Here is a 12,444-nt window from a genome sequence, read left to right as displayed (position 1 = left end):
AAAAAAAAAAAAAAAAAAAGATACTGTCTCTACTAAAAATAGAAAAACTAGCCAGGCATTAGGGCAGATGCCTATAGTCCCAGCTACACAGGACACTGAGGCAAGAGGATCGCTTCTGTCCAAGAGATTGAGGTTGCTGTGAGCTATGACGCCATGGCACTCTACCCAAGGTAACAGAGTGAGACTGTCTCAAAAAAACAAAATAAAACAGGTTCAGGTGCCGTGGCTCACACCTGTAATCCTAGCGCTCTGGGAGGCCAAGGCGGGTGGATTGCTTAAGCTCAGGTTTGAGACCAGCCTAAGCCAGAGTGAGACCTCATCTCTAAAAATAGCCAGGCGTTGTAGTGGGCACCTATAGTCCCAGCTACTTGGATGCTGAGGCAAGAGGATTGCTTGAGCCCAAGAGATTGAGGTTGCTGAGAGCTATGATGACACAGCATTCTACCAAGGGTGACAAAGTGAGACTCTGTCTCCAACAAAAAAAAAAGGAGAGAGAGAGAAGCATTTCCGGACCACAAAAGCCACAATACCACATCTGGTATTAAAGGGGCACCCACCTGGCTCCTAGCCACCCTGAATCAGTGGCCATAATCTTGCCCATTGTTTTAAACATTTGGTGTGTTTTTCATACATATGTAATTGCACAAAGCATGATATTATTGTAAGAAAGTCTAGCAACACCAGCAAAGTGTACAGAGGGGCCATTTTCAGGGCCTGAGCACTTATAGGCTGAGGCACAGGCTATGGTGGCCCATCTCAGAGGCAGGGCTGTGAGGCCACAGCTGATCTCTGGCCTGTTTTTTTTCCAGTTGGTGGAGCTCAAAAATGGGGAGACATACAATGGGCACCTGGTGAGCTGTGACAACTGGATGAACATTAATCTGAGAGAAGTGATCTGCACATCCAGAGTGAGTGGCCTGTGTCTAGTTGGGGCAGGGGTGGGGAGGAGGTAGGAGGAAGGCAAGGCAGTAGGAGGGTGGTTTGAGAGCACTGTGTCTAGCACAGGTGGGGACTTTGGGGGTGGGTGTTGGCATGGGGCAGCATTGCTAGGAGGTGCACACTTGTTGAGGGACTTACTGTGGTTCAGGGTCCTCACTCCCAAGTAGAGTGAAGATGCCTTCTTGGACCTGTGGGAGGGGTTGGGGCAACCAGACCTCTAAGTCCTTCAGCCTTAGACTTGGCCCCCATGACAGGCTGCTCTTGCTGGCCTTTGCCATTATATGTCTGTGGGTGCCACCCTGACCAGGAAGGAATTAGGCCTGGGGGTTCCTTGTGCTTCCAAATCCCAATGCACAGGTGGGGATGGCCAACTCCAGGAGAGACTTGATCCTTCTTGCTAGTCAACTCTGAGAGGCTGTGCAGACTGTGATGGTTCAACAGAGGCACATCCAGGATGTTCAGGCCACCATGGGGCTGGACAGGGTAGGGATGTGGCTGTTCCCATGGGCCCACTGTTGCCCTAGAGTCACAGGCCTTCCCTGACCTAGAGATGACCCACAGAGCATTGACGGTGGGGAAGGCCGATGGGGTGAAGGCAACACCTCCCTCAAGATCCTACCTGTGCCTTGACCTCATCTGTCTTGTGTCTGTTTGGTTGACAGTCTTAGGGGCTACACAGTGGGGGTTGTTCCGCAACAGGCCACACCAGGTGGAGAATGTCTGGAGCCTAACAGGTAGTACTACAGGCAGGATCATGTACATGTCATTCTGCCTGGGTCCGGCAGCTCTGTGTCCATTTCCAGGACTTGGGATTGCCAGATGTATTGGCTGGGTGTGAGCACATAGGGTTTTGCCACCTCTTCCGGTTCCCAGATGTGACAAGACCAAATTCCCTAATTCAGAGGCTGGAGAAGGCCCAGGTGTTGGTGGGCCTTCTTATAGTGCACACATAGCTTCCTCTGGGCAGTCTACCCCTATGGCCAGATGGTGATGCCTCTGTCACCAATGTTGGGAGGAGAGGCTGGTGTGAACTCATGTCCTCATCTAAGTAGGCAGTAGCAACCTCTTCATCTCTCAGAGACCACAGCAAATACAGAGGCCACAGGAGCCTCCTTGCAGTTAGCTCAAATTCCCTGCAACAGCCAGACCTGCCCTGGCTCCGGTTATGGGACAGCTGAATGCTAAGCAGCCATCCCTGGCCTAGCTTCCAAGGAACCCTCCTGTTTCAGCCTGGCTGTACTTTGTCAACTCCACTCCCCCCTCCTCAAGGAGCCCTCAAGAGCTTCCTGTACTGGTTGGGGGCTTACATCTGTTTCTGGGGAGAGTGGCCACCCAAACACTTTCTGGGGTGAGCACCTCCCACAGGGCATCTGATGGGAGAATGGGGGTTTCAAGGAGGTAAGTCCTGTTGCAGGCTGGAGTTTTCAGATAAGGAAAGGCGGGACAGTATGTGCAAAGTCTTGGGGGTAAGCCCCTGGTGTGTGTTCCTGAAACAGAAAGTTTTTCTGCTGGAGGGAGCTTGAGGGCTCAGAGAGGGCAGCCAGGGTGGGGCTGGATCTCAGGCCCCTGGGAGCCATGTTGAGGAATTTGGACCTTGTCTTCAGGCCAAGAGGGCCTTGGATGGGTTCTAAGCAGGAGGATACTGTGATCTGATTTCTAGGGCCAGTGGGGGAGAGGACTGTCCAGGAACCTGGGCAGGGGTATAAGGCTGGGGTATATCTGCTAGAAGAGGCCCTGGGTTCCTGCTGGTCACTTACCATGGTAGGGTAGGGGGCATTTCTAGGTGCTTTGGGATAACATTATGGCATGAGTCTGGGACTTTGCAAACCTGTTCTCTCCCCAGTCTCACTTTAACTCCCCTGAGAACCAGCGACATTGGGTTAGGAACAGCTCCTGGCAAGCCCTAACACCCTCTCCCATACCTCTCCACCTACCACGCTGGTTTCTAGCATGCCCACTATGTCCCTGGGCCCAGCTGAGGCCTAGTCAGGAGGAGTCAGGGCACATAGAGAGGGCTCCAGAAAGGAAGTAGAGCTGGGTTGTGGCAGTGTGTCATGTGCAGGGAAACCCCCACCCTTTTCTGGGCTTTTGAGGGAGCTGTAGTCGGCCCTCCTGACTGAAACCTGTGAGCAGGGGGTACCTACCCCATCTTCCTCATGGCCCATGCTGGGGCACCTTAGCCTTGCCCTACCTACCCTTCCTCCCATGGAAAGGATTACCTGGAGTCAGGAGATCCACCTTGAGAGTGGACCCCCACCCCATGTCATGTCCCAGAACTGAGACTTTGCAGCTTCCAGAGGTGACCAGGGTGCAGGCAGGGTGGGAGCAGATGCTGCTCCAGCTGTGTGCACCTAGCTCTCCAGATACCCACACACACTCCCAGATCTGAGGCCCCCACTCCCAGAGCTGGGATGGACAGGCCAAATGATCACCCAACCCCCCTTCTGGCACAGGATGGGGACAAGTTCTGGCGGATGCCTGAGTGCTACATCCGAGGCAGCACCATCAAGTACCTGCGTATCCCTGATGAGATCATCGACATGGTCAAGGAGGAGGTGGTAGCTAAGGGCCGTGGCCGAGGTGGCCTGCAGCACCAGAAGCAACAGAAGGGCCGAGGCATGGGGGGTGCTGGACGAGGTAGGTCCTCCCACTCCTCCTGTAGGAGACTGGGCCTTGGGGTAGGGAAGGCAGTCACCCAGGTTGACACTCTTGGCTGGTACCCTCAGCCCTGTCTCAGAGCCTCAGTCTCCACAAATCACTTGGGACAAAAGGGGCAAGGCACACACAACTCCTGGGGTGGCTAATGTGCTAGCCCACCCTGCCCAAGCCCTCCTGCCTGGCAGTGGCGCATGGTGCTTCTATAGTTGAGCTCCAGCCCGGGGGCTGCTCTACTGACAACTGGAGGAGCCCCAAGACCTGGCACTGAAACCCTCACCTCCCTGTATCTCCTTCAAGCCTGTTTTCCCTCTGCAGAGAGGGTCTGCCCGTGCCCACCTCTCCAGGCTGCTGGCAAGAGCCCCAGCCTAGGGCCTGGCATGGGACGTTTTCTTGCTGTGATTCCTTTGTACAAAGCCACAGTCACACCTTTTTGATAGACATTTGTCCCCACCACCATTAGAGATAGTTAACATATTCAATTTGTTATGCCCCTGGGGCCATCTGCAGCTCATACTCCTTTGCTTCTCCCATCCCAGCTCGGTGTCCTCAGAGGGACCCGGGCTTTGTTCTTTCCATCTGTGGGCACCACCTACATGCCAGTCCTGGTCTGGGGGCTTAAGGCGTAGCCTGGCTTACCCTCAGGTAGCTCACTCAGGGAACCAGAGTGCTGGGGAGGCCACAGAGTCAGTGCTGAGCAGAGGCTCAGCCAGAGGGAAGGGCTGGGATGCTACTTAATGCAGGGAACCTTTAGAGTCTGGGCTAAGCGGGGTGCCTGGAGCCCCAGCCAGGTGGGAGGACCAGTTGCATCCCCTCATCTTTCTCCTGAGCTGGCCTGGGGGCCTGGCTCTTAGCACCTGGGACCAATGTAGTTGAGAGAGTGGGTTAGCCCTGCTCTGGGCAGAGGGGAGGAGGCATGGCTTTCTTGGCTACTCTGCAGGGAACACACAGGGCCCTCAGCTTCAGCCAGTAGCCTCTCAGGAACCCTCTACCCCTGGCCATAGCCCCCTTGGCAAAGCTGGTTCAAGAGAGAGCTGAGGTCAGGCAGTCCTGGCTGGCATTGGCCTCTATTCCTGCTGAACCTGATGACCCATGGCTAGCAAGAACCCTAACTCCTTGCTGCCTTTGTAAAGCAGACCCCCACCCCCACCTTCATGGATTTGAGGTATGCAGAGGAGACCAATTGTAACCTCCATGGGCATCATTCCTCCCTCCCCAGGCCACAGGGCTGGACTACCCTTGCTGGCATTGGGTTTCATGGTGTTGAAATCCCCAACTTTAATTTCCTCAAACATTTGCCTGGTTGAAAGTTTGTCAGAAACAAACACATCTTCCTAGATGTGCCTTACAGAGCTAGGGGTCCTGGGAGATGCAGCCCTCCCTCTCCCCAGATAGATGGTGGAGGTGGGGTGAAGGGGCACCCAGCACGCAGGGTGTGGGAGACACACCCTGTGTCCCTACCTTTGCCAGGCAAGTGTAGCCCTGGGCACAGCACAATCAAACTTACTGTGGGTGCTTCTGGCAACAACTCCAGTAAGTCCGAGACCGTTTACAGTCCATCCTGCCAGGACCTCCCTGGGTGGGCAGTGCCAGGTCCATTCCCTGAGCTGGACATACAGAAATTTGGCTTTTTGTTTCTCTCCCAGTAGAGAGGTGTGGGGTGGCAGGTGGTGCTAAAACATGGGATGTTGGTCCGCCTGCTGCAGCCCCCATCCTTGCCCTGTCCTGGTCTCTACACACCCACATCCCACCACCAGCCTGCCTCCCTACTCCTAGAAGCCCTTCTGGCTGGCTTTGTCCTTTTAGAAGGGTACCAGTGCTAGCCTCTGTTTCTCTCCACCCTTTGCACCCCTAGGGGGGCCACACTTAGTCCCTTGTCACAATGGGATCTGCCTGCTGTGGTCTGATGTTACACCCCGGGTGAGGAGGCTGGAGGCACCATCATGGTCCCCATTCCCAGATGAGAAAGCTGAGGCCTAATGGGCTTAGATGACCAAGCCCAGAGTCCAAGGGTACTGGGGCATAGTCCCAGGCCCATCTGGCTCTGTAGCAGCCCCATCTTTCTGTTCTGCAGGTGTGTTTGGCGGCCGAGGCCGAGGTGGGATCCCTGGCACAGGCCGAGGCCAGCCAGAGAAAAAGCCAGGCAGACAGGCGGGTAAGCAGTGAGACCGCCCAGAGACTGGTCACCATGCATCACATCTCAGGCAGCCACCCTCCCACCAGCGTGGTGTGTTCCTGTTCTCCATGGATCTGTTCAGAAAGAAAGGAAGAGGCAGGTGTTGGGGGAGGACCCTTAACACTCCGCTCCCACCACATTTTGTGACCCTCATCTTAGAGTCCCTTTTTTGTTTTTTAAAGCCAGCAGTTCTCCAGTTAAAAATGTTATTATTCAGGGGTTTTGGTTTTGTGAAGTTGCTGTCCCCACAGCCACCTGGATTCCTGGAAGATTCTGTGTATTAAAGGCATCTCTGAAGCTCTTGCTTTTGTTTTAAGGTCCGGCGTTTTCCAAACCGGTTTGTTTTACATTTCACCTTGGAGTCTCCCATGGTGGTGAACAGACAGGAGGTTTTTATTTTAAGCCACTTGTGTGGAGATTGACATCCTTGAGAGTTTCTTTCAACAGGGCCCCAAGATTTTGCCTTTTCAAAATAAACCTGAGGATAATCGAATGCCTTAGAGCCTGTGCCAGGACCTTGCTGGGCCTGCCCCTTCATTTCCACTCTGTTTGTGTTATAAAAATAAAAATAAATGCAGATATACACGGCAAGTCCACCATTCTTTTGAAACCAATGAATGCATCTAGAGCAGCAGTTCTCAACTTGTGGATCGGGACCTACAGGAACTGTGTTAAAGGTTCACAGCTTTAAGGTTGAGAACCACTGATCTAGAGGATCTACTGTCCTCTGTCCCTGGGCTGCAGCAGGCCTAATGCCTGGGGAAATCACAGCCCGCATAAGAGAAAGCCAAGACCCATCTTGCTCTTACCAAGCATTAGCAGTTCCACAGGGCACTGACATCCTCTTGTTCTGGGCAGTGGGTGAGCTAGTGAGGATCCCCTAGCATCCCTGAACCAGGTTGCCCTGTACCCATTCCTCTCTCTGTAGAGGTGTTAATACCTTGGGGAGGTGGGAGAGGGACGTGCAGGGCAGAAGCGATGGGTGGCCTCCCATTGTTCCCCCAGGCCATGGCTGTACCATCTGCTGCTGCCTTTGTGAGCACCTCTGTGCAGGCCCAGACTGGTGACCCAGACAGGAGCTGGGACAGCAGCCACCCAGAACACCCGAAATTCATCATCATACCCTCCTTTCCTGGCTAAGGCACTCTGTCATACCTGGGGTAACCCAACCAAGACAATGGCCAGCACTTTTGGAAAATGCTCTCAGTATCATCGTCTGTGGACAGCTGTTCCTTCAGTAAGCAAAGGGGAGGAGCTATGTGGACCTATGTGGCTCAGGAAGGCCTGAGACACCTATCAGCTCTTCTTCTGTGCACACATCCTCTTCATGGCCACTGTGTTGAAACCTGTGTGGAAGGGTTCTTAGAGCTAAAGACCTTGCTGCTTGTCGGGTCTTTGGAGTTCTATACAACTTGTCTGGCAGCTCTCTGCATTTTTCTAGTCAGGTGCAGTGGCTCACACCTGCAGTCCTAGCACTGTGGGAGGCCAAGGCAGGAGGATCACTTGAGTCAGAAGTTTAAGACCAGCCTGAGTAAGAGTGAGACCCCATCTCTAAAAATAGCCAGGCATTGTGTTGGGCACTTGTAGTCCCCCCTACTTGGACGCTGAGGCAGGAGGATTGCTTGAGTCCAAGATTCTGAGGTTGCTGTGAGCTGTGATGCCACAGCACTTTACCATAGGTGACAAAGTGAGACTCTTATCTCCAAAAAAAAAAAATTTCCCTGGTGACTGGGACACTGTCCAGGTCTCTTGTAGAATTCACTGCTGCCTGCATCCTATTCTGTTGACAAAGCATCACTTTGGTGAGCATTAGAGGCAGGAATGGGTCCAAGCAGGACTCAAAGTGGCAAGTCCTGGACCCTGTGAACCCACCTCCCTCAACAGAAGTATGGAGGACCTATGTGGCCCAGCACTCATGGCCTCAGGTTGCATGGTCACATCACAGGGTGGTCTGTGGTGTCCAGGGGAATGGGTCAGGCAAGAGGTAAAGGGGGAGAGGCAGGCCTTGTTTGTAGCCACTCCCCCACACCTAATTGGCCCTGAGAGGCCTCTAGGCCTCTGCTATGCCAGGCCTCTTCCTGCCAGGGGACATCCTTAGGATCAGGAGTCCTGGCCGCCCTCAAGCCCCTCCCTGACACCTCCTCACACACCCTGCAACATTTATGCATCTAACTTGTCTGTGGCCTGCTCACCCCTGTGGAAGGGCCAGGCAGGATGTAAGGGGTGCCTGGGACAGGGATGTGGAAAGCCCTGTGGAGGCCCCTTCCACTCCCTGCTGTTATCAGTTTGGCTTTTCCAAGTTCCCAACTAAGAATACATTCAAATGCCCTAGGTGCCTTCTCATACTTTAGAGTCTGTGCTCCTTTTGTGGGTCCCAAAGGGCTCATAAATTAACAGGTTTTGGGTGCTGGGGCTAATCCCCTACACCAAAGCCTGCATATTCCAGGCTTCCCTTAGTTCTGACCTTTCCAGCCCAGCAGCCAGAGGCTCCAGGCCCACTTAACTCCCTGCTTGCCTCAGCCAGCTGCCTCTGCCTCCCTCATGGGTTACTGTGGCCCTTGCCCCCTTAGATGCAACAAGCTTCCAGAAGCTTCTGGCCTCCTAAATCCAATATGGACTAACCCTGTGTTTCAGTCTTCCTGGTTGGTTTCAAGAAACCCGTCCTCAGCCCCCTCAACAAGAAGAGAAACCAAAAGCCCTGGCCTAGTTCCTAAACCTGTGGCTTCTAGACTTTTCTGGCTCTCTAGTGTGATATGCACCCTTGTCACCTGACTGGGACTGCCTTCACTGTAGGTGGTTCCCACCCCCACCCCTCCTTGCCTGGAGTTTGCTTTCTGCCCACACTGTGCTGTGGCTGGCATGACTCAGCTGTGTGCAACAGACCCAGGACTGCCAATGACACTGCCTTATTCTGGGGCCAAGAGCTTGTTTCAGGGACACAAATGCAGAGGCAAGGCTCAGGCAGTGGCCCCCAAGAACCAGCATGGGGGAGTAGCTCCCTGATGCCCCTGAACACAGCTCTTGTTCCTCCTCCTGGGGCCTCACCTGCTGCTTCTAGAGCCACCCTAACAGCCACTCAAGATGGCTTATGTTCCTGTCACCTCCCTCTACCTAGCCCCTGGCACTGGAGCCACTTTCCCTGTCCCAGGCACCCCCCACATCCTGCCTGGCCCTTCCACAGGGGTGAGTAGGCCACAGACAAGTTAGATGCATAAATGCTACAGGGTGTGTGAGGAGGTGGTCAGGGAAGGGCTTGAGCGTGGCCAGGGAGCTAGCCATGGGGGGGGGGGGAGCATTCCGGATGGAGGAATGGCATATGCAAAGATCCTGTGCCCAGTGGACACAGGAGGTAAGTAAGAGGGTCAGGAAGTGGGGAGTATGAAGGCCCCTAGTGACACATGAACCCCCACTGTTACTGAGGGTCCTGAAACAGTCGGAGGTAGGGCAGGGAGCCTGGAGACCAGGAGGAGGTGGTGCTGGTATTCAGCCAGGGAGGAGGGTGCTGTGGGCACCCAGTTGGCTCGGGTGGGACCTCCTTTCCCAAGAGGGTTAAACCAAACCTAGAAAGGACAAGAAGTCGTTGGCCATGGGGAGAGAGCTGGGAACAGGTGAAGGGAACAGCAACTGCAAGGACCCTGAGTTCTGGCCTGCTCAATGGGTGGGGCACAGGTAACATCAGGGCTTAGAGCAGATGTCAGAAGCTGGGGCAAGCATGCACTGAGCATCATAGCAACTTCTATGCCATCAGCCACTTCTCAAGGACACTGAATCAGGGCTGGGTCCCCCCATGTCCCTACTTAGCCCTGTTGGTTTCCAAAGCCACTTCCAACCTGCCACCTGTAAGGATCATCACAGATAGAGAAATGAAGCCTCAGGACAGGTGCACCATCCTCACAGCAGCCAAATGCTTATTCCTTTGTTGCAGGTAGCTCCAGAACCCACCCACAGGGAGGCATTATTATTCACTACATACACACAGAGAGGGTGAGGGGCCTCCCCCAGGTCACGCAGCAATGGACTCTACTCTGGAGCCTCTTTAGAGCTCCTTCCATTGCCTTCTTGAACTTGAAGAAGCCACTGTCTTTTTGCCATCTCAGGTGTGTCAGGCACAAAAATCACAAGCCCAGAAGTGGTTTGGGATGGGGACAAGTTGAGATTGGCTTCTGCTTTAAAATTCATTCCCCTGTGGGAGGCCAGGGTGGGATTATCTGAGCTCATGAGTTCAAGACTAGCCTGTGCAAGAGTGAGACCCCCATCTCTAAATGTAGCCAGGTGTTGTGGTGGGCACCTATAGTCGCAGCTACTTGGGAGGCTGAGATAAGAGAATCATTTGAGCCCAAGAATTTGAAGTTGCTGTGAGCTGTGATTTCATAGCACTCTACTGAGGGCAAGTGACACTGTCTCAAAAAAAAAAAAAATCAGGTTAATCTTAAGCCAGGTGCGGTGGCTCATGTCTGTAATCCTAGCACTCTGGGAAGCTGAGATGGATCGACTGCTTGAGCTTACGAGTTTGAGACCAGCCTGAGCAAAAGCGAGACACTGTCTCTACTAAAAATAGAAAAACTGAGGCAAGAGTATCACTTGAGCCCAAGAGTTGGAGGTCATTGTAAGCTATGATGCCACAGCACTCTATCTAGGACAACAGCTTGAGACTCCATCTAAAAATAATAATAATAAATGTTTGAAATCATCCAGAAGGGGTGCCTCATCGTGTGCCTGCAGAGTGTCCAGGACCTCACCAGGGTTTGGCCTGAGTGGCTTTGGCTTTGTCCAGGGGAGATCTAGGCAATAATCCCAGTGGAATGGCTTATCTTAGGCAGGGGCCAGGCCACTGTCCTCTGTACCCTGGAGGCCAGCACTGTCACATGCAGTGAGCATTCACCTTGCAGGTCCATGATCCTTCCCTGCAGGCCCCCTCCCAGCATAGGCCCACTCTTTGTGGCCACCCGGCAGTGACTCACCCCTGCCCCGCCTCTGCTGGAACGGGCACCAAAATAGTCACCCAGCTTGCTCTCGGGAGTGGCCATGGAAATATTTCAGGGCTGCATTCAGCACCTATAAATACTCCTCTCGTCCTCAAGTGTCTCCCCCTCCTTTATTCCCTCCTCTGCTCCACCAGGGCCAGACCCTCCAAGCCTCACTCCTGCAGCTTTGAGCCACTCAGATGCCACCATTTCCCCAGAGCCCTCTGTAGGGAGCGGCTTCTTCTGAAATCCCCTGAAGGCTCGGTTCTTGGGTAGGAGGAGGCTAGGGCTCAGTAACATTGTCTGGGAAGACCTCGTTGCTCAGCAGTTTTTCTTAAAAATTAAAATAAGATAGCCGGGCATTATGACAGGCACCTGTAATCCCAGGTACTTGTGAGGCTGAGGCAAGAGAATCACTTAAGCCCAAGAGTATGAGGTTGCTGTAAGCTGTGATACCACAGCACTCTATCCAGGGTAACAGCTTAAGACTCTGTCTCCAAAAAAAAAAAAAAGAAAAGATCCTTGCTGTTTGGTGGCCTGAAGCAGGCCTTTGGGACAGGGCACCCAGCTGGACTGAATTCCACCTCTTTGCCCTCCCCTGGCTTCCAGACGCCAATAAAGGTTGTAGGTCCTTCCTTCCAGGCAAGGTAGAGGCCATTCCTTGGAAACACCAAAATGCCAGCTTCTTGGTCCTATGCCAAATCCTCTGTAGCCCTGAGGAGTAGTAAATTCTAGACTAACCATCAAGCACCTTGACTTTCCATGTGTCCTAATGAAGGTGGAGTGAAGAAAAGCACACAGACTTAGACTTTGGGTCAGCCCAACAGGGTGGGATACAGCATCCTAGTTACCTGAGGCCCCCCCCCAACTAGTGGGAATAGCAGGTGCAAAGGCCCTGGGGCAGGTGTGTGTGCTGGATGAGCTGGAATGGCAGTGAGTTGGCCAGAGTGCCAAGTGAGTGAGGGAGCCTGGGCCCAGGCTGGCACATGGCAGGTATCCTGTAAGTCCTCCCTGGCTCTCCTTGTTCTCCCTTAGGGAGGATGAGTCAACTTAGACACAGTCAGAGGGCTGGACTCCTTGACCTCTGATATACTTAGGAAGCAGTTTATTTTTTTAAATTTGTTTTTATTGACTAAAATCCCTACTTTATTCAGATTTCCTTCTTTTCTTTTCTTTTTTTTTTTGAGTCAGAGCCTCAAGCTGTCGCCCTGGGTAGAGTGCTTTGGCATCATAGCTCACAGCAACCTCCAACTTCTGGGCTTAAGTGATTCTCTTGCCTCAGCCTCCCAAGTAGCTGGGACTATAGGCATCCACCACAACATCCAGCTATTTTTTTGTTGTAGTTGTCGTTGTTTGGCAGGTCTGGGCTGAATTCAAACCCGCTAGCTCTGGTGTATGTGGCTGGCTCCTGAGTCGCTTGATCTATAGGCACTGAGCCATCTTATTTTCTTTTTCTCTTCTTTTTTTTTTTTTCAGTTTTTGGCCAGGGCTAGGTTTGAACCCTCCTCCTCCGGCATACGGGGCTGGCGCCCTACTCCTTTGAGCCACAGGTGCTGCCCCACCTTATTTTCTTTTTAAAAAACCATTTTATGGAATTAGAATATTTAGGGAGTTAAAAAAGATTAGAGCATTTGGGGAGTTTAAAAAATTAGTTTTATTTATTTATTTGTTGATTTGGAGACAAGGTCTCGTTCTTTTTTTTTTTTTTTT

The 12,444-nt window shown here is 52.9% G+C and overlaps 1 protein-coding gene across 3 annotated transcripts in view; it reads left to right on the top strand.

Annotated features, from left to right (window-relative positions):
- Positions 1-6,067, top strand: part of LSM4 (LSM4 homolog, U6 small nuclear RNA and mRNA degradation associated) — a 30,340-nt gene extending 24,273 nt beyond the window's left edge. For all 3 annotated transcript variants that reach the window (XM_023517206.1, XM_012809474.2, XM_023517205.1), the window contains exons 3-5: positions 810-908; positions 3,393-3,576; positions 5,669-6,067. In XM_023517206.1, coding sequence (XP_023372974.1) covers positions 810-908; positions 3,393-3,576; positions 5,669-5,760 — 375 coding nt within the window. In that variant the 3' untranslated portion in view covers positions 5,761-6,067. The remainder of the gene's footprint in view (positions 1-809; positions 909-3,392; positions 3,577-5,668) is intronic.
- Positions 6,068-12,444: the final 6,377 nt, after the last annotated feature.

The sequence above is a fragment of the Otolemur garnettii genome, unplaced genomic scaffold, assembly GCF_000181295.1.
Source record: "Otolemur garnettii isolate 467f Iridium unplaced genomic scaffold, OtoGar3 scaffold00105, whole genome shotgun sequence".
NCBI lineage: Eukaryota > Metazoa > Chordata > Mammalia > Primates > Galagidae > Otolemur > Otolemur garnettii.
Note: the sequence above shows the minus strand (reverse complement) of the source record. Positions and strands in the feature narration are given on the sequence as shown.